Source organism: Pelodiscus sinensis, chromosome 9, assembly GCF_052426305.1.
Source record: "Pelodiscus sinensis isolate ZL-2025 chromosome 9, ASM5242630v1, whole genome shotgun sequence".
Taxonomy (NCBI): domain Eukaryota; kingdom Metazoa; phylum Chordata; order Testudines; family Trionychidae; genus Pelodiscus; species Pelodiscus sinensis.
The window spans coordinates 1,546,215-1,564,172 of record NC_143060.1 but is presented as its reverse complement, the minus strand read 5'-3'; the positions used below and the strand labels follow the sequence as shown (position 1 = coordinate 1,564,172).

At 72.9% G+C, this 17,958-nt stretch overlaps 1 protein-coding gene across 10 annotated transcripts in view; it reads right to left on the bottom strand.

Annotated features, from left to right (window-relative positions):
* The window catches only part of PTPRF (protein tyrosine phosphatase receptor type F), a 572,086-nt gene that overhangs the window by 8,385 nt on the left and 545,743 nt on the right, over positions 1-17,958 (bottom strand). For all 10 annotated transcript variants that reach the window (XM_089780368.1, XM_089780367.1, XM_089780372.1 and 7 more), the window contains 3 exons: positions 7,201-7,324; positions 4,888-5,063; positions 2,991-3,110 (listed from right to left, as the gene is read on the bottom strand). In XM_089780368.1, coding sequence (XP_089636494.1) covers positions 2,991-3,110; positions 4,888-5,063; positions 7,201-7,324 — 420 coding nt within the window. The remainder of the gene's footprint in view (positions 1-2,990; positions 3,111-4,887; positions 5,064-7,200; positions 7,325-17,958) is intronic.

Below are 17,958 nucleotides of genomic sequence, written 5' to 3'. Positions count from 1 at the left end.
AGGGGAGGTGGGGGATGGGTTATAACCTCTCCCCTGTGTGAGGGGGGCTGGGGGGCACAGGGAGCACTGGGGTGTGTGAGGGGAGGTGGGGGATGGGTTATAACCTCTCCCCTGTGTGAGGGGGGGCTGGGGGCACAGGGAGCACTGGGGTGTCTGAGGGGAGGTGGGGGATGGGTTATAACCTCTCCCCTGTGTGAGGGGGGCTGGGGGGCACAGGGAGCACTGGGGTGTGTGAGGGGAGGTGGGGGATGGGTTATAACCTCTCCCCTGTGTGAGGGGGGCTGGGGGGCACAGGGAGCACTGGGGTGTGTGAGGGGAGGTGGGGGATGGGTTATAACCTCTCCCCTGTGTGAGGGGGGCTGAGGGGGCACAGGGAGCACTGGGGTGTCTGAGGGGAGGTGGGGGATGGGTTATAACCTCTCCCCTGTGTGAGGGGGGCTGGGGGGGCACAGGGAGCACTGGGGTGTCTGAGGGGAGGTGGGGGATGGGTTATAACCTCTCCCCTGTGTAAGGGCGGCTGGGGGGCACAGGGAGCACTGGGGTGTCTGAGGGGAGGTGGGGGATGGGTTATAACCTCTCCCCTGTGTGAGGGGGGCTGGGGGGCACAGGGAGCACTGGGGTGTGTGAGGGGAGGTGGGGGATGGGTTATAACCTCTCCCCTGTGTGAGGGGGGCTGGGGGGCACAGGGAGCACTGGGGTGTGTGAGGGGAGGTGGGGGATGGGTTATAACCTCTCCCCTGTGTGAGGGGGGCTGAGGGGGCACAGGGAGCACTGGGGTGTCTGAGGGGAGGTGGGGGATGGGTTATAACCTCTCCCCTGTGTGAGGGGGGCTGGGGGGGCACAGGGAGCACTGGGGTGTCTGAGGGGAGGTGGGGGATGGGTTATAACCTCTCCCCTGTGTAAGGGCGGCTGGGGGGCACAGGGAGCACTGGGGTGTCTGGGGGAGGTGGGGGATGGGTTATAACCTCTCCCCTGTGTAAGGGGGCTGGGGGGGCACAGGGAGCACTGGGGTGTCTGGGGGAGGTGGGGGATGGGTTATAACCTCTCCCCGTGTGAGGGAGGTTTGGGGGGCACAGGGAGCACTGGGGTGTCTGAGGGGAGGTGGGGGATGGGTTATAACCTCTCCCCTGTGTGAGGGGGGGCTGGGGGCACAGGGAGCACTGGGGTGTGTGAGGGGAGGTGGGGGATGGGTTATAACCTCTCCCCTGTGTAAGGGGGGCTGGGGGGGCACAGGGAGCACTGGGGTGTCTGAGGGGAGGGGGGGATGGGTTCTAACCTCTCCCCTGTGTAAGGGGGGCTGGGGGGGCACAGGGAGCACTGGGGTGTGTGAGGGGAGGTGGGGGATGGGTTATAACCTCTCCCCTGTGTAAGGGGGGCTGGGGGGGCACAGGGAGCACTGGGGTGTCTGAGGGGAGATGGGGGATGGGTTCTAACCTCTCCCCTGTGTGGGGGGGGGCTGGGGGCACAGGGAGCACTGGGGTGTGTGAGGGGAGGTGGGGGATGGGTTATAACCTCTCCCCTGTGTGAGGGGGGGCTGGGGGCACAGGGAGCACTGGGGTGTGTGAGGGGAGGTGGGGGATGGGTTATAACCTCTCCCCTGTGTGAGGGGGGGCTGGGGGCACAGGGAGCACTGGGGTGTGTGAGGGGAGGTGGGGGATGGGTTCTAACCTCTCCCCTGTGTGGGGGGAGCTGGGGGGGCACAGGGAGCACTGGGGTGTGTGAGGGGAGGTGGGGGATGGGTTATAACCTCTCCCCTGTGTGAGGGGGGCTGGGGGCACAGGGAGCACTGGGGTGTGTGAGGGGAGGTGGGGGATGGGTTATAACCTCTCCCCTGTGTGAGGGGGGGCTGGGGGCACAGGGAGCACTGGGGTGTGTGAGGGGAGGTGGGGGATGGGTTATAACCTCTCCCCTGTGTAAGAGGGGCTGGGGGGGCACAGGGAGCACTGGGGTGTCTGGGGGAGGTGGGGGATGGGTTCTAACCTCTCCCCTGTGTGAGGGGGGCTGGGGGGGCACAGGGAGCACTGGGGTGTCTGGGGGAGGTGGGGGATGGGTTCTAACCTCTCCCCTGTGTGAGGGGGGCTGGGGGGGCACAGGGAGCACTGGGGTGTCTGAGGGGAGGTGGGGGATGGGTTAGAACCTCTCCCCTGTGTGAGGGGGGCTGGGGGGCACAGGGAGCACTGGGGTGTCTGGGGGAGGTGGGGGATGGGTTATAACCTCTCCCCTGTGTGGGGAGGGGCTGGGGGGCACAGGGAGCACTGGGGTGTCTGAGGGGAGGTGGGGGATGGGTTCTAACCTCTCCCCTGTGTGAGGGGGGCTGGGGGGGCACAGGGAGCACTGGGGTGTCTGAGGGGAGGTGGGGGATGGGTTAGAACCTCTCCCCTGTGTGAGGGGGGCTGGGGGGGCACAGGGAGCACTGGGGTGTCTGAGGGGAGGTGGGGGATGGGTTCTAACCTCTCCCCTGTGTGAGGGGGGCTGGGGGGGCACAGGGAGCACTGGGGTGTCTGAGGGGAGGTGGGGGATGGGTTAGAACCTCTCCCCTGTGTGGGGGGGCTGGGGGGCACAGGGAGCACTGGGGTGTCTGGGGGAGGTGGGGGATGGGTTCTAACCTCTCCCCTGTGTGAGGGGGGCTGGGGGGCACAGGGAGCGCTGGGGTGTCTGAGGGGAGGTGGGGGATGGGTTCTAACCTCTCCCCTGTGTGAGGGGGGCTGGGGGGCACAGGGAGCACTGGGGTGTCTGAGGGGAGGTGGGGGATGGGTTCTAACCTCTCCCCTGTGCGAGGGGCGGCTGGGGGCACAGGGAGCGCTGGGCTCTTGGAGGGGATTTGCTGGGGAGGTTTCTCGGTGGCCGGGCGGCAGTGGGGGTGCTCGGGGGCTGGTTTGGGGCGGCACAGGGAGGACCCCAGGCCGGGCTGGAAGCAGCGCTGGTTCTGCGCAGTTCGCCCTGCCCAGACCCTCGGTGGGGCGCAGACCCCCTGGCGTACCCCCCAGTACCTTGTAGAGGGCGAACGTCCGGATGGTGTAGGTAGCCAGCTCCACCGTGTCCAGCAGGGTCACCTGGATCAGCCCGTAGGTCTCGGTGCCCCGGCCCGGCCAGTACTGGTCGCACTTCACCTGCAGCACGACACGGCGGGGTGAGCGCCTGCCCTGAGCAGCCCTGAACATCCCCCGCCGGCCGCTGGGGAGGGAGCCAAAGCGCCTAGGTCCCACACGGCTGCTCTGCCCCCAGCGGCCGCCTTTCCTGAGGACACTGCTGGTGCGGGGGAGGATGGTGGGGGAAGGGGGATGGGGCAGAGGCTGGCGGAACGGGGGCAGCTGGCGGGGTGAGATGGGGCGGGGGAGGCTGGCGGGGGTGAGATGGGGCGGGGGAGGCTGGCGGGGTGAGATGGGGCGGGGGAGGCTGGCGGGGCGGGGGAGGCTGGCGGGGTGAGATGGGGCGGGGGAGGCTGGCGGGGGTGAGATGGGGCGGGGGAGGCTGGCGGGGTGAGATGGGGCGGGGGAGGCTGGCGGGGCGGGGGAGGCTGGCGGGGTGAGATGGGGCGGGGGAGGCTGGCGGGGCGGGGGAGGCTGGCGGGGTGAGATGGGGCGGGGGAGGCTGGCGGGGCGGGGGAGGCTGGCGGGGGTGAGATGGGGCGGGGGAGGCTGGCGGGGTGAGATGGGGCGGGGGAGGCTGGCGGGGCGGGGGAGGCTGGCGGGGTGAGATGGGGCGGGGGAGGCTGGCGGGGCGGGGGAGGCTGGCGGGGTGAGATGGGGCGGGGGAGGCTGGCGGGGTGGGGGAGGCTGGCGGGGTGAGATGGGGCGGGGGAGGCTGGCGGGGTGGGGGAGGCTGGCGGGGTGAGATGGGGCGGGGGAGGCTGGCGGGGGTGAGATGGGGCGGGGGAGGCTGGCGGGGTGGGGGAGGCTGGCGGGGTGAGATGGGGCGGGGGAGGCTGGCGGGGCGGGGGAGGCTGGCGGGGGTGAGATGGGGCGGGGGAGGCTGGCGGGGTGGGGGAGGCTGGCGGGGTGAGATGGGGCGGGGGAGGCTGGCGGGGTGGGGGAGGCTGGCGGGGTGAGATGGGGCGGGGGAGGCTGGCGGGGCGGGGGAGGCTGGCGGGGTGAGATGGGGCGGGGGAGGCTGGCGGGGCGGGGGAGGCCGGCGGGGTGAGATGGGGCGGGGGAGGCTGGCGGGGTGAGATGGGGCGGGGGAGGCTGGCGGGGTGGGGGAGGCCGGCGGGGTGAGATGGGGCGGGGGAGGCCGGCGGGGTGAGATGGGGCGGGGGAGGCCGGCGGGGTGAGATGGGGCGGGGGAGGCCGGCGGGGTGAGATGGGGCGGGGGAGGCTGGCGGGGTGAGATGGGGCGGGGGCAGCTGGCGGGGTGAGATGGGGCGGGGGAGGCCGGCGGGGTGAGATGGGGCGGGGGAGGCCGGCGGGGTGAGATGGGGTGGGGGAGGCCGGCGGGGTGAGATGGGGCGGGGGAGGCCGGCGGGGTGAGATGGGGTGGGGGAGGCTGGCGGGGTGAGATGGGGCGGGGGAGGCTGGCGGGGTGAGATGGGGCGGGGGAGGCTGGCGGGGCGGGGGAGGCCGGCGGGGTGAGATGGGGCGGGGGAGGCCGGCGGGGTGGGGGAGGCCGGCGGGGTGAGATGGGGCGGGGGAGGCTGGCGGGGTGAGATGGGGCGGGGGAGGCTGGCGGGGCGGGGGAGGCCGGCGGGGTGAGATGGGGCGGGGGAGGCTGGCGGGGTGAGATGGGGCGGGGGAGGCTGGCGGGGTGGGGGAGGCCGGCGGGGTGAGATGGGGCGGGGGAGGCCGGCGGGGCGGGGGGGGGGGAGGCCGGCGGGGCGGGGGCCCAGCGGGGCAGGCTGAATCCAGGCTCCCCTCCCTGCCCCGCAGTGTCTCGGGGGAGCCGGCTCCGTACCCGGGATTTCTCCTCCAGCCGGGTCATCATGACGAGGGCGGCCGTGCGCTGCTCCCACACCATCCTCCAGAAGTCGCTGAGCGTCTCGGGCAGCGGCCCCTGCGTGGCGATGTAGGCGTTCTGCTTGCGGTACCCGTCGATGTAGTTGGCGTTGATGTAGTCGCTCCCGGGCACCCCTGCAGGGACGGAGGGAGCCGGGTCGCGGGGCTGGGCTGGTGCTGCTGGGCCCCACGGGAAGGGGCCAGCCCGAGCGCCAGGCGCTGAGCAGTCTGTGTGGCGGGGGGAGCCCGCGGGCCCGGGGGAGGTGTCGGGGGCAGCGGCTGCATCGCTGGCTCCGGGCCCCCCCAGCGTGTGTGGGGAGGGCGGGGTGCCGGCTTGGGCTGGCAGACGAAGGGTTTGCTTCCGAGATAGCAACAGGCTCCCCCCCCGCCCCCATGTGGAAGGCTGGAGAGTCCTGGGAGCCCAGGGCCGCCAGGGCCTTAGGTGGCGTAGGCCACAGCTGAGGCATTTCCCTGCGACCGAGCAGGCAGCCGTGGCCACGAGGGGTGAGTCTGGCCGGCCCGGGGACACGCTCCACGCTGGGCGGCGCCTTCGCCAGCGAGCAATGGGCTCCCCGCCACATGCACCCGGGCTTCCCGCATTGGTCTGGTGCCTTCTAGAGGAGGAACCCAGCGTGGGGCTGCTGCAAGGAGGGTGCAGAACTGGCTGGAGAACTGTTCCCAGCAGGAGTCACTAACACTTCCCAGTCCTGCTGGAAGGGCAGAACCAGTGGGGTTCCGCAGGGTCTGTTCTGGGACCGGCTCTGTTCAGTGTCTTCAGCAACCATTTACATATCGGCATAGAGAGGACGCTTATTAAGTTTGCCGATGATCCCAAGCTGGGAGGGGTTCCCACTGCTTTGGAGGAAGGGTCAGAATTCAAAATGATCTGGGCAAACTGGAGAAATGGTCTGAGGTCAACAGGATGAAGTTTAATAAGGACAAATGCAGAGTGCTCCACTTAGGAAGGAACAATCCGTGTCTCACACACAGAACGGGAAGCGACTGTCTAGGGAGGAGTCCTGCAGAAAGGGATCTGGGGGTCAGAGTGGACCACAAGCTAAATAGCAGCCAACAGTGAGACACTGTTGCAAAAAAATCTACCGTGATTCTGGGCTGCATGAACAGGAGTGTTGTGAGCCAGACACGAGGAGTCGTTCTCCCGCTCTGCTCTGCGCTGATCAGGCCTCAGTTGGGGTACGTGGAAACTACATGGCTCCGTCGAAGGAGCCATGTCGATTTGTTTGTTTGGCAAAGTCAAATGAAACCGCGATTTAAATGATCGCAGCTTCATTTACATTTCCATGGCTGCCGCGCTGAGCCAACAAATAGCTGATCAGCTAGTCTGGACGCTCCCCTGCCGACATCAAAGCCCTTTGTCGGCAGCCCCGGTAAACCTCATCCCACGAGGAATAACGGGGCTGCCGACAAAGGGCTTTGATGTCGGCAGGGGAGCGTCCAGACTAGCGCGCTGAGCGGACAAACAGCTGATCAGCTGGTTGTCGGCTCAGCGCGGCAGCCATGTAAATGTAAATGAAGCTGCGATCATTTAAATCGCCGCTTCATTTGCCTTTGCCTATGTGTCTAATCTACGTGCCTCCATCGACGGAGCCATGTAGTCTAGACACAGCCATGGAGTCTTGTGTCCAGTTCTGGGCACGGCATTTCAAGAAAGGTGGAGAAACTGGAGAGGGTCCAGAGAAGAGCAACGAGAATGAGGAACGGTCTAGAGAACAGGGGCCAAGAGGGAAGAACTGGGCCTGTTTAGTTTGGAAGGGAGAAGACGAGAGGGGACATGAGAGCGGTTTTCAGGTATTTAGACGGGGGCCATAGGGAGGTGGGGAGAAGAATTGTTCTCTGACTCTGCTGACAGGACAAGCAGCAAGGGGCTTAAACTGCAGCCAGGGAGGTTTAGGTTGGACATTAGGAAAAAGTTCCTGCCTGCCAAGGGACGAAACACCGGGATAAATTGCCCGGGGGTTGTGGTCTCCATCCCTGGAGATCTCAGAGCAGGCTGGACAGACGCCTGCCAGGGCTGGTGTAGACGGGGCTGGGTCCTGCCGTGGGGCGGGGGCCTGGGCTCGATGCCTCTCGAGGTCCCTCCCAGTGCTAGGGTTCCAAGCAGCCCAGGTTCTGCGCAATGTGCCCTGATCTGCCCCTCTCCGCGGTGCCCCAGGGACCCGCTCTCGCTGGGGGAGTGACCTTGCCCCGCTGCAGGTGGAGCGACCCCGGCAGGCTGCCTGTCGCCCTGCTCCCCGGGGCTCCCCGCACTCACCGTCCACGGAGGTCAGGATGACGCGCGAGTGGTCGTAGGCGATCACGTTTGCATAGCGGTTCTTTGGCTTGTTCACCTCCAGGTTGGAGTTCTCCCAGGTGAACTGCTGCCCTGGGTCGATGGACTGCAGGGGGGACAGGCCGTTACTGCCGCGTGGCCAGCTGGAGGACATGCCCCGTCCTGGGAGCTGCAGGGCTGCCCTGGCCCGTCCAGCGCTCCCCTAGACCTGGGCAGCCAGGTGCCCAGCTGCTGCCAATGCCTGGCCAGGCACGGCATGGGTGGAGTGAGTGGTGTGATGGGGGGAAGGGGCCTCTGCTTCCCAGCCAGCCCGTCCTGGCCCAAGCTGCCCCACTAGGGACGCCTCTGCCTCCGGGCCTGCATGCTCGGCGACCCCGCGATCACCGGCCGTCGCGTCACCAGCGTGGACAGCCCTCGTTCCAGCTCACCGCGCGGCCAGGGACCCAGCCCTGCCACCGGGTCCCTCCTGCTACGCCGTGGGGCCAGCTGGACCTGACATACCTGCCGGCCCCGCCCCATACTTCACTCCGTAAAGCTGCTGGAGGGCTGAACCCTCCTACCTGGTATAATCAGCACAGCCCCCGCCCCACATACCTGCCACGGCCCACCCGGGGCCCTGACGCTGCCTCGCATACCTACTACAGCCCACTCAGAACCATCTTCCTGCCCCACATACTGTCCATGGCCCACCCAGGACCCTCCCCCTGCCCCACATACCTGCCACGGCCCACCCGGGGCCCTGACGCTGCCTCGCATACCTACTACAGCCCACTCAGAACCATCTTCCTGCCCCACATACTGTCCATGGCCCACCCAGGACCCTCCCCCTGCCCCACATACCTGCCACGGCCCACCCGGGGCCCTGACGCTGCCTCGCATACCTACTACAGCCCACTCAGAACCATCTTCCTGCCCCACATACTGTCCATGGCCCACCCAGGACCCTCCCCCTGCCCCACATACCTGCCACGGCCAACCCCCCACCTCACATATTTGCCACGGCCCATTTGGGGCCCTCCCCTCCCCCCGCATTCCTGCCACGGCCCATCTGAAATGCTGTACCACCACTCAACACATGAACCACGTGCCCCGTCCATTACGTGGCTGCCTGGCCAGGCACTGCCGAAATCCATCATCTCGTAAGCCCACGTCCCCATGCCCAAGAGAGGAGAATGCGAAATGCCACCCAAGGGGCAGCTCCAGCCAGGCCACGAAAGGCTGGGAGCTGTATTCCCAGCTGCCCTGGAGCATTCTCCACACCAGGCCCTGGCTCGCCCAAAGCTTCTGGGCTGGCGGCAGGAACCCGGCCTGTGTGCTGCAGGCCAGGCCAGGCCAGGGGAGCGCGATGGCCCTTCACCGCGCTGAGAACCGCCACGGAGAGTCTGTGGGTCACACAGGGAACCACTCAGAGAGCGAACCGCTGCCCCTGGGGCCAGTCCTGTGCAGCCCTTCCCGCCTGCTTGCTGCAGCTCCCTTCGGCTGGCAGCCTGGGTCAGGGCGCCGCGGGCAAAGCGTCTCCTGCCGGTCCTGGAGCCACCCACAGGCCCTCAGCATGAGCAGGGCCCCGCCCCGGGCCCCTGCTGCCGCGCACGCCACCCCCACCCAGCACCATGCTCCCCCAGGGACCTGAACGGGGGCGAGGCAAAGCAGGTTCCAACAGCTGTCACCTTCTATTGCCAGCGTCACGAGGAGCCGAGGTGGGGGGCAGCCATGCCACACTGGGATGGTGGGTGTGGGGGAGGCAGCTCTAGGAGGAATGCTTGGCCGGGTGTCCCACTGCTGGGGCTCTGCTCTCAGGACTGGAGAGGAGCCAGCGCTCGAGCCCCGTGGTTAGATGGGCACAGGGAGCAGCGCAGCCCTGGGGCAGGCTGGTGTCTCCGGGTGGCCGATGCAGAGCGCCCCGCGGTCGGAGGGGAGTGGGGAGCGGCCCCGGGGCAGGCTGGTGTCTCCGGGTGGCCGGGCTGCAGAGCGCCCCGTGGTCGGAGGGGAGTGGGGAGCGGCCCCGGGGCAGGCTGGTGTCTCCGGGTGGCCGATGCAGAGCGCCCCGCGGTCGGAGGGGAGTGGGGAGCGGCCCTGGGGCAGGCTGGTGTCTCCGGGTGGCCGATGCAGAGCGCCCTGCGGTCGGACGGGAGTGGGGAGCGGCCCCGGGGCAGGCTGGTGTCTCCGGGTGGCCGGGCTGCAGAGCGCCCCGCGGTCGGAGGGGAGTGGGGAGCGGCCCCGGGGCAGGCTGGTGTCTCCGGGTGGCCGGGCTGCAGAGCGCCCCGCGGTCGGACGGGAGTGGGGAGCGGCCCCGGGGCAGGCTGGTGTCTCCGGGTGGCCGGGCTGCAGAGCGCCCCGTGGTCGGAGGGGAGTGGGGAGCGGCCCTGGGGCAGGCTGGTGTCTCCGGGTGGCCGGGCTGCAGAGCGCCCCGCGGTCGGAGGGGAGTGGGGAGCGGCCCCGGGGCAGGCTGGTGTCTCCGGGTGGCCGATGCAGAGCGCCCCGCGGTCGGACGGGAGTGGGGAGCGGCCCCGGGGCAGGCTGGTGTCTCCGGGTGGCCGGGCTGCAGAGCGCCCCGTGGTCGGAGGGGAGTGGGGAGCGGCCCTGGGGCAGGCTGGTGTCTCCGGGTGGCCGGGCTGCAGAGCGCCCCGCGGTCGGAGGGGAGTGGGGAGCGGCCCCGGGGCAGGCTGGTGTCTCCGGGTGGCCGATGCAGAGCGCCCCGCGGTCGGAGGGGAGTGGGGAGCGGCCCCGGGGCAGGCTGGTGTCTCCGGGTGGCCGGGCTGCAGAGCGCCCCGCGGTCGGAGGGGAGTGGGGAGCGGCCCTGGGGCAGGCTGGTGTCTCCGGGTGGCCGGGCTGCAGAGCGCCCCGCGGTCGGAGGGGAGTGGGGAGCGGCCCCGGGGCAGGCTGGTGTCTCCGGGTGGCCGATGCAGAGCGCCCCGCGGTCGGAGGGGAGTGGGGAGCGGCCCTGGGGCAGGCTGGTGTCTCCGGGTGGCCGATGCAGAGCGCCCCGTGGTCGGAGGGGAGTGGGGAGCGGCCCCGGGGCAGGCTGGTGTCTCCGGGTGGCCGATGCAGAGCGCCCCGCGGTCGGAGGGGAGTGGGGAGCGGCCCCGGGGCAGGCTGGTGTCTCCGGGTGGCCGGGCTGCAGAGCGCCCTGCGGTCGGACGGGAGTGGGGAGCGGCCCCGGGGCAGGCTGGTGTCTCCGGGTGGCCGATGCAGAGCGCCCCGCGGTCGGAGGGGAGTGGGGAGCGGCCCTGGGGCAGGCTGGTGTCTCCGGGTGGCCGATGCAGAGCGCCCCGTGGTCGGAGGGGAGTGGGGAGCGGCCCCGGGGCAGGCTGGTGTCTCCGGGTGGCCGATGCAGAGCGCCCCGCGGTCGGAGGGGAGTGGGGAGCGGCCCCGGGGCAGGCTGGTGTCTCCGGGTGGCCGGGCTGCAGAGCGCCCCGTGGTCGGAGGGGAGTGGGGAGCGGCCCCGGGGCAGGCTGGTGTCTCCGGGTGGCCGATGCAGAGCGCCCCGCGGTCGGACGGGAGTGGGGAGCGGCCCCGGGGCAGGCTGGTGTCTCCGGGTGGCCGATGCAGAGCGCCCCGCGGTCGGAGGGGAGTGGGGAGCGGCCCCGGGGCAGGCTGGTGTCTCCGGGTGGCCAGGCTGCAGAGCGCCCCGCGGTCGGAGGGGAGTGGGGAGCGGCCCCGGGGCAGGCTGGTGTCTCCGGGTGGCCGATGCAGAGCGCCCCGCGGTCGGACGGGAGTGGGGAGCGGCCCCGGGGCAGGCTGGTGTCTCCGGGTGGCCGGGCTGCAGAGCGCCCCGCGGTCGGAGGGGAGTGGGGAGCGGCCCCGGGGCAGGCTGGTGTCTCCGGGTGGCCAGGCTGCAGAGCGCCCCGTGGTCGGAGGGGAGTGGGGAGCGGCCCCGGGGCAGGCTGGTGTCTCCGGGTGGCCGGGCTGCAGAGCGCCCTGCGGTCGGAGGGGAGTGGGGAGCGGCCCCGGGGCAGGCTGGTGTCTCCGGGTGGCCGGGCTGCAGAGCGCCCCGCGGTCGGAGGGGAGTGGGGAGCGGCCCTGGGGCAGGCTGGTGTCTCCGGGTGGCCGGGCTGCAGAGCGCCCCGTGGTCGGAGGGGAGTGGGGAGCGGCCCCGGGGCAGGCTGGTGTCTCCGGGTGGCCGATGCAGAGCGCCCCGCGGTCGGAGGGGAGTGGGGAGCGGCCCCGGGGCAGGCTGGTGTCTCCGGGTGGCCGGGCGGTCGGACAGGCACACAGAGCAGCGCTCCACGGTGCGGAGCGGCAGAGGTGCTGCCAGGGGAGCTGTTCTGCTGCACAGCGAGGACGTGCCAAGCCGGGTGTAGTTGCCGGCAGCGCTTGGAGCAGCAAGGCAGCGCCTGGGCACAGAGCCTCTAATTAACCACTCCTGCAAACGAGCGAAATGACTTAATGGGTGCGCTGGGGAGGAGTCAGCGAGCACCTGGCGCCCCTCCTGCTGGCAGGCAGGCGAGTACACGGGGGGCTGCTGGGCCTGTGAGGAGCCAGCTGAACCCCATTAGGAAGAGTCCGCGGTTGCCCCCCCACTCAGCGGGTCTCACCCCTCGCACCCTTCCCCCCCTTGCACCAGCGAGTGGCATGACCCAGCGGGACCCAGGGGCGCCAGAGGAAGGGGAAAGGCTCCGAGCCGGGAGGAGCAGCGGCCCAGCGCCTCCAAGCGGCTGTGCCGGGCAGACAGGCCGGGCCAGGCGGCAGCAGCTGCAGTGAGGAGGCTCCCGCTCCCTTCCAGCCAGGGCCGGGAGAGCCGGGAGCAGAACATCCGGCCCCAGGGCTCTGCAGGAGCCAAGGGCAGAGCAAAGCCGAGGCGGCAGCCCCTGGAGCACCAGCTCCGCCAGGCCCGGCTCGGGCTCCACTACAGAGCTGCACCGAGCGCCCTCCGCTTTCCCTGGGTTTTCGGAAGAGGCTTTTCCAAACTTGGGCCCCAACATCCACCCTGGGCCAAAATCCCCCTTTCGGAGGAACCCTTCTTCCTCGCAGAGTGAGGGGGCACGGCTCCCGAAAGAGCGCGCCTGCTCTTCCGCCAAACAAAAGCGGAGGGAGGTGTCGGGGGGACGAGAGCCTGGCTCCCAGGCGAGAGGGGGCAGTGGGGGGCGGGTGCCTGGCTCCCAGGCGAGAGGGGGCAGTGGGGGGCGGGTGCCTGGCTCCCAGGCGAGAGGGGGCAGTGGGGGGCGGGTGCCTGGCTCCCAGGCGAGAGGGGGCAGTGGGGGGCGGGTGCCTGGCTCCCAGGCGAGAGGGGGGAGTGGGGGGCGGGTGCCTGGCTCCCAGACGAGAGGGGGCAGTGGGGGGCGGGTGCCTGGCTCCCAGGCGAGAGGGGGGAGTGGGGGGCGGGTGCCTGGCTCCCAGGCGAGAGGCGGGAGTGGGGGGCGGGTGCCTGGCTCCCAGACAAGAGGGGGAGTGGGGGGCGGGTGCCTGGCTCCCAGGCGAGAGGGGGAGTGGGGGGCGGGTGCCTGGCTCCCAGGCGAGAGGGGGGAGTGGGGGGCGGGTGCCTGGCTCCCAGGCGAGAGGGGGAGTGGGGGGCGGGTGCCTGGCTCCCAGACGAGAGGGGGAGTGGGGGTCGGGTGCCTGGCTCCCAGGCGAGAGGGGGCAGTGGGGGGCGGGTGCCTGGCTCCCAGGCGAGAGGGGGGAGTGGGGGGCGGGTGCCTGGCTCCCAGGCGAGAGGGGGAGTGGGGGTCGGGTGCCTGGCTCCCAGGCGAGAGGGGGCAGTGGGGGGCGGGTGCCGGGCTCCCAGGCGAGAGGGGGGAGTGGGGGGAGGGTGCCTGGCTCCCAGGCGAGAGGGGGCAGTGGGGGGCGGGTGCCTGGCTCCCAGGCGAGAGGGGGCAGTGGGGGGCGGGTGCCTGGCTCCCAGGCGAGAGGGGGCAGTGGGGGGCGGGTGCCTGGCTCCCAGGCGAGAGGGGGCAGTGGGGGGCGGGTGCCTGGCTCCCAGGCGAGAGGGGGAGTGGGGGGCGGGTGCCTGGCTCCCAGGCGAGAGGGGGCAGTGGGGGGCGGGTGCCTGGCTGCCAGGCGAGAGGGGGGAGTGGGGGGCGGGTGCCTGGCTCCCAGACGAGAGGGGGCAGTGGGGGGCGGGTGCCTGGCTCCCAGGCGAGAGGGGGCAGTGGGGGGCGGGTGCCTGGCTCCCAGGCGAGAGGGGGGAGTGGGGGGCGGGTGCCTGGCTCCCAGGCGAGAGGGGGGAGTGGGGGGCGGGTGCCTGGCTCCCAGGCGAGAGGGGGAGTGGGGGGCGGGTGCCTGGCTCCCAGGCGAGAGGGGGCAGTGGGGGGCGGGTGCCTGGCTGCCAGGCGAGAGGGGGGAGTGGGGGGCGGGTGCCTGGCTCCCAGGCGAGAGGGGGCAGTGGGGGGCGGGTGCCTGGCTCCCAGGCGAGAGGGGGGAGTGGGGGGCGGGTGCCTGGCTCCCAGGCGAGAGGGGGAGTGGGGGGCGGGTGCCTGGCTCCCAGGCGAGAGGGGGGAGTGGGGGGCGGGTGCCTGGCTCCCAGGCGAGAGGGGGCAGTGGGGGGCGGGTGCCTGGCTGCCAGGCGAGAGGGGGGAGTGGGGGGCGGGTGCCTGGCTCCCAGGCGAGAGGGGGAGTGGGGGGCGGGTGCCTGGCTCCCAGGCGAGAGGGGGCAGTGGGGGGCGGGTGCCTGGCTCCCAGGCGAGAGGGGGAGTGGGGGGCGGGTGCCTGGCTCCCAGGCGAGAGGGGGGAGTGGGGGGCGGGTGCCTGGCTCCCAGGCGAGAGGGGGCAGTGGGGGGCGGGTGCCTGGCTCCCAGACGAGAGGGGCCAGTGGGGGGCGGGTGCCTGGCTCCCAGGCGAGAGGGGGGAGTGGGGGGCGGGTGCCTGGCTCCCAGGCGAGAGGGGGAGTGGGGGGCGGGTGCCTGGCTGCCAGGCGAGAGGGGGCAGTGGGGGGCGGGTGCCTGGCTCCCAGGCGAGAGGGGGCAGTGGGGGGCGGGTGCCTGGCTGCCAGGCGAGAGGGGGGAGTGGGGGGTGGGTGCCTGGCTCCCAGGCGAGAGGGGGCAGTGGGGGGCGGGTGCCTGGCTCCCAGGCGAGAGGGGGAGTGGGGGGCGGGTGCCTGGCTCCCAGACGAGAGGGGGCAGTGGGGGGCGGGTGCCTGGCTCCCAGGCGAGAGGGGGGAGTGGGGGGCGGGTGCCTGGCTCCCAGACGAGAGGGGGCAGTGGGGGGCGGGTGCCTGGCTCCCAGGCGAGAGGGGGCAGTGGGGGGCGGGTGCCTGGCTCCCAGACGAGAGGGGGCAGTGGGGGGCGGGTGCCTGGCTGCCAGGCGAGAGGGGGCAGTGGGGGGCGGGTGCCTGGCTCCCAGACGAGAGGGGGCAGTGGGGGGCGGGTGCCTGGCTGCCAGGCGAGAGGGGGCAGTGGGGGGCGGGTGCCTGGCTCCCAGGCGAGAGGGGGCAGTGGGGGGCGGGTGCCTGGCTGCCAGGCGAGAGGGGGCAGTGGGGGGCGGGTGCCTGGCTCCCAGGCGAGAGGGGGGAGTGGGGGGCGGGTGCCTGGCTCCCAGGCGAGAGGGGGAGTGGGGGGCGGGTGCCTGGCTCCCAGGCGAGAGGGGGGAATGGGGGGGCGGGTGCCTGGCTCCCAGGCGAGAGGGGGCAGTGGGGGGCGGGTGCCTGGCTCCCAGGCGAGAGGGGGAGTGGGGGTCGGGTGCCTGGCTCCCAGGCGAGAGGGGGAGTGGGGGGCGGGTGCCTGGCTCCCAGGCGAGAGGGGGAGTGGGGGGCGGGTGCCTGGCTCCCAGGCGAGAGGGGGAGTGGGGGGCGGGTGCCTGGCTCCCAGGCGAGAGGGGGAGTGGGGGGCGGGTGCCTGGCTCCCAGGCGAGAGGGGGAGTGGGGGGCGGGTGCCTGGCTCCCAGGCGAGAGGGGGGAGTGGGGGGCGGGTGCCTGGCTCCCAGGCGAGAGGGGGAGTGGGGGGCGGGTGCCTGGCTCCCAGGCGAGAGGGGCAGTGGGGGGCGGGTGCCTGGCTCCCAGGCGAGAGGGGGAGTGGGGGGGGTGCCTGGCTCCCAGGCGAGAGGGGGAGTGGGGGGCGGGTGCCTGGCTCCCAGGCGAGAGGGGAGTGGGGGGCGGGTGCCTGGCTCCCAGGCGAGAGAGGGAGCGGGGGGCGGGTGCCTGGCTCCCAGACGAGAGGGGCCAGTGGGGGGCGGGTGCCTGGCTCCCAGGCGAGAGGGGGGAGTGGGGGGCGGGTGCCTGGCTCCCAGGCGAGAGGGGGAGTGGGGGGCGGGTGCCTGGCTGCCAGGCGAGAGGGGGCAGTGGGGGGCGGGTGCCTGGCTCCCAGGCGAGAGGGGGCAGTGGGGGGCGGGTGCCTGGCTGCCAGGCGAGAGGGGGGAGTGGGGGGCGTTTGCCTGGCTCCCAGGCGAGAGGGGGCAGTGGGGGGCGGGTGCCTGGCTCCCAGGCGAGAGGGGGAGTGGGGGGGCGGGTGCCTGGCTCCCAGACGAGAGGGGGCAGTGGGGGGCGGGTGCCTGGCTCCCAGGCGAGAGGGGGGAGTGGGGGGCGGGTGCCTGGCTCCCAGACGAGAGGGGGCAGTGGGGGGCGGGTGCCTGGCTCCCAGGCGAGAGGGGGCAGTGGGGGGCGGGTGCCTGGCTCCCAGGCGAGAGGGGGGAGTGGGGGGCGGGTGCCTGGCTCCCAGGCGAGAGGGGGCAGTGGGGGGCGGGTGCCTGGCTCCCAGGCGAGAGGGGGCAGTGGGGGGCGGGTGCCTGGCTCCCAGGCGAGAGGGGGGAGTGGGGGGCGGGTGCCTGGCTCCCAGACGAGAGGGGGCAGTGGGGGGCGGGTGCCTGGCTGCCAGGCGAGAGGGGGCAGTGGGGGGCGGGTGCCTGGCTCCCAGACGAGAGGGGGGAGTGGGGGGCGGGTGCCTGGCTCCCAGGCGAGAGGGGGGAGTGGGGGGCGGGTGCCTGGCTCCCAGGCGAGAGGGGGCAGTGGGGGGCGGGTGCCTGGCTCCCAGGCGAGAGGGGGGAGTGGGGGTCGGGTGCCTGGCTCCCAGGCGAGAGGGGGAGTGGGGGGCGGGTGCCTGGCTCCCAGGCGAGAGGGGGAGTGGGGGGCGGGTGCCTGGCTCCCAGGTGAGAGGGGGAATGGGGGGGCGGGTGCCTGGCTCCCAGGCGAGAGGGGGAGTGGGGGGCGGGTGCCTGGCTCCCAGGCGAGAGGGGGAATGGGGGGGCGGGTGCCTGGCTCCCAGGCGAGAGGGGGAGTGGGGGGCAGGTGCCTGGCTCCCAGGCGAGAGGGGGAGTGGGGGGCGGGTGCCTGGCTCCCAGGCGAGAGGGGGAGTGGGGGGCGGGTGCCTGGCTCCCAGGCGAGAGGGGGAGTGGGGGGCGGGTGCCTGGCTCCCAGGCGAGAGGGGGAGTGGGGGGCGGGTGCCTGGCTCCCAGGCGAGAGGGGGAGTGGGGGGCGGGTGCCTGGCTCCCAGGCGAGAGGGGGTGGGGGGGCGGGTGCCTGGCTCCCAGGCGAGAGGGGCAGTGGGGGGCGGGTGCCTGGCTCCCAGGCGAGAGGGGCAGTGGGGGGCGGGTGCCTGGCTCCCAGGTGAGAGGGGGAATGGGGGGGCGGGTGCCTGGCTCCCAGGCGAGAGGGGGAGTGGGGGGCGGGTGCCTGGCTCCCAGGCGAGAGGGGCAGTGGGGGGCGGGTGCCTGGCTCCCAGGCGAGAGGGGGAGTGGGGGGCGGGTGCCTGGCTCCCAGGCGAGAGGGGGGAGTGGGGGGCGGGTGCCTGGCTCCCAGGCGAGAGGGGGAGTGGGGGGCGGGTGCCTGGCTCCCAGGCGAGAGAGGGAGCGGGGGGCGGGTGCCTGGCTCCCAGGCGAGAGGGGGAGCGGGGGGCGGGTGCCTGGCTCCCAGGCGAGAGGGGCAGTGGGGGGCGGGTGCCTGGCTCCCAGGCGAGAGGGGGAGTGGGGGGCGGGTGCCTGGCTCCCAGGCGAGAGGGGGAGTGGGGGGCGGGTGCCTGGCTCCCAGGCGAGAGGGGGAGCGGGGGCGGGTGCCTGGCTCCCAGGCGAGAGAGGGAGCGGGGGGCGGGTGCCTGGCTCCCAGGCGAGAGGGGGGAGTGGGGGGCGGGTGCCTGGCTGCCAGGCGAGAGGGGGGAGTGGGGGGCGGGTGCCTGGCTCCCAGGCGAGAGGGGGCAGTGGGGGGCGGGTGCCTGGCTCCCAGGCGAGAGGGGGAGTGGGGGGCGGGTGCCTGGCTCCCAGGCGAGAGGGGGGAGTGGGGGGCGGGTGCCTGGCTTCCAGGCGAGAGGGGGAGTGGGGGGCGGGTGCCTGGCTCCCAGGCGAGAGGGGGGAGTGGGGGGCGGGTGCCTGGCTCCCAGGCGAGAGGGGGCAGTGGGGGGCGGGTGCCTGGCTCCCAGGCGAGAGGGGCAGTGGGGGGCGGGTGCCTGGCTCCCAGGCGAGAGGGGGGAGTGGGGGGCGGGTGCCTGGCTCCCAGGCGAGAGGGGAGAGTGGGGGGCGGGTGCCTGGCTCCCAGGCGAGAGGGGGCAGTGGGGGGCGGGTGCCTGGCTCCCAGGCGAGAGGGGGCAGTGGGGGGCGGGTGCCTGGCTCCCAGGCGAGAGGGGAGAGTGGGGGGCGGGTGCCTGGCTCCCAGGCGAGAGGGGGAGTGGGGGGCGGGTGCCTGGCTCCCAGGCGAGAGGGGGAGTGGGGGGCGGGTGCCTGGCTCCCAGGCGAGAGGGGGCAGTGGGGGGCGGGTGCCTGGCTCCCAGGCGAGAGGGGGAGTGGGGGGCGGGTGCCTGGCTCCCAGGCGAGAGGGGGCAGTGGGGGGCGGGTGCCTGGCTCCCAGGCGAGAGGGGGCAGTGGGGGGCGGGTGCCTGGCTCCCAGGC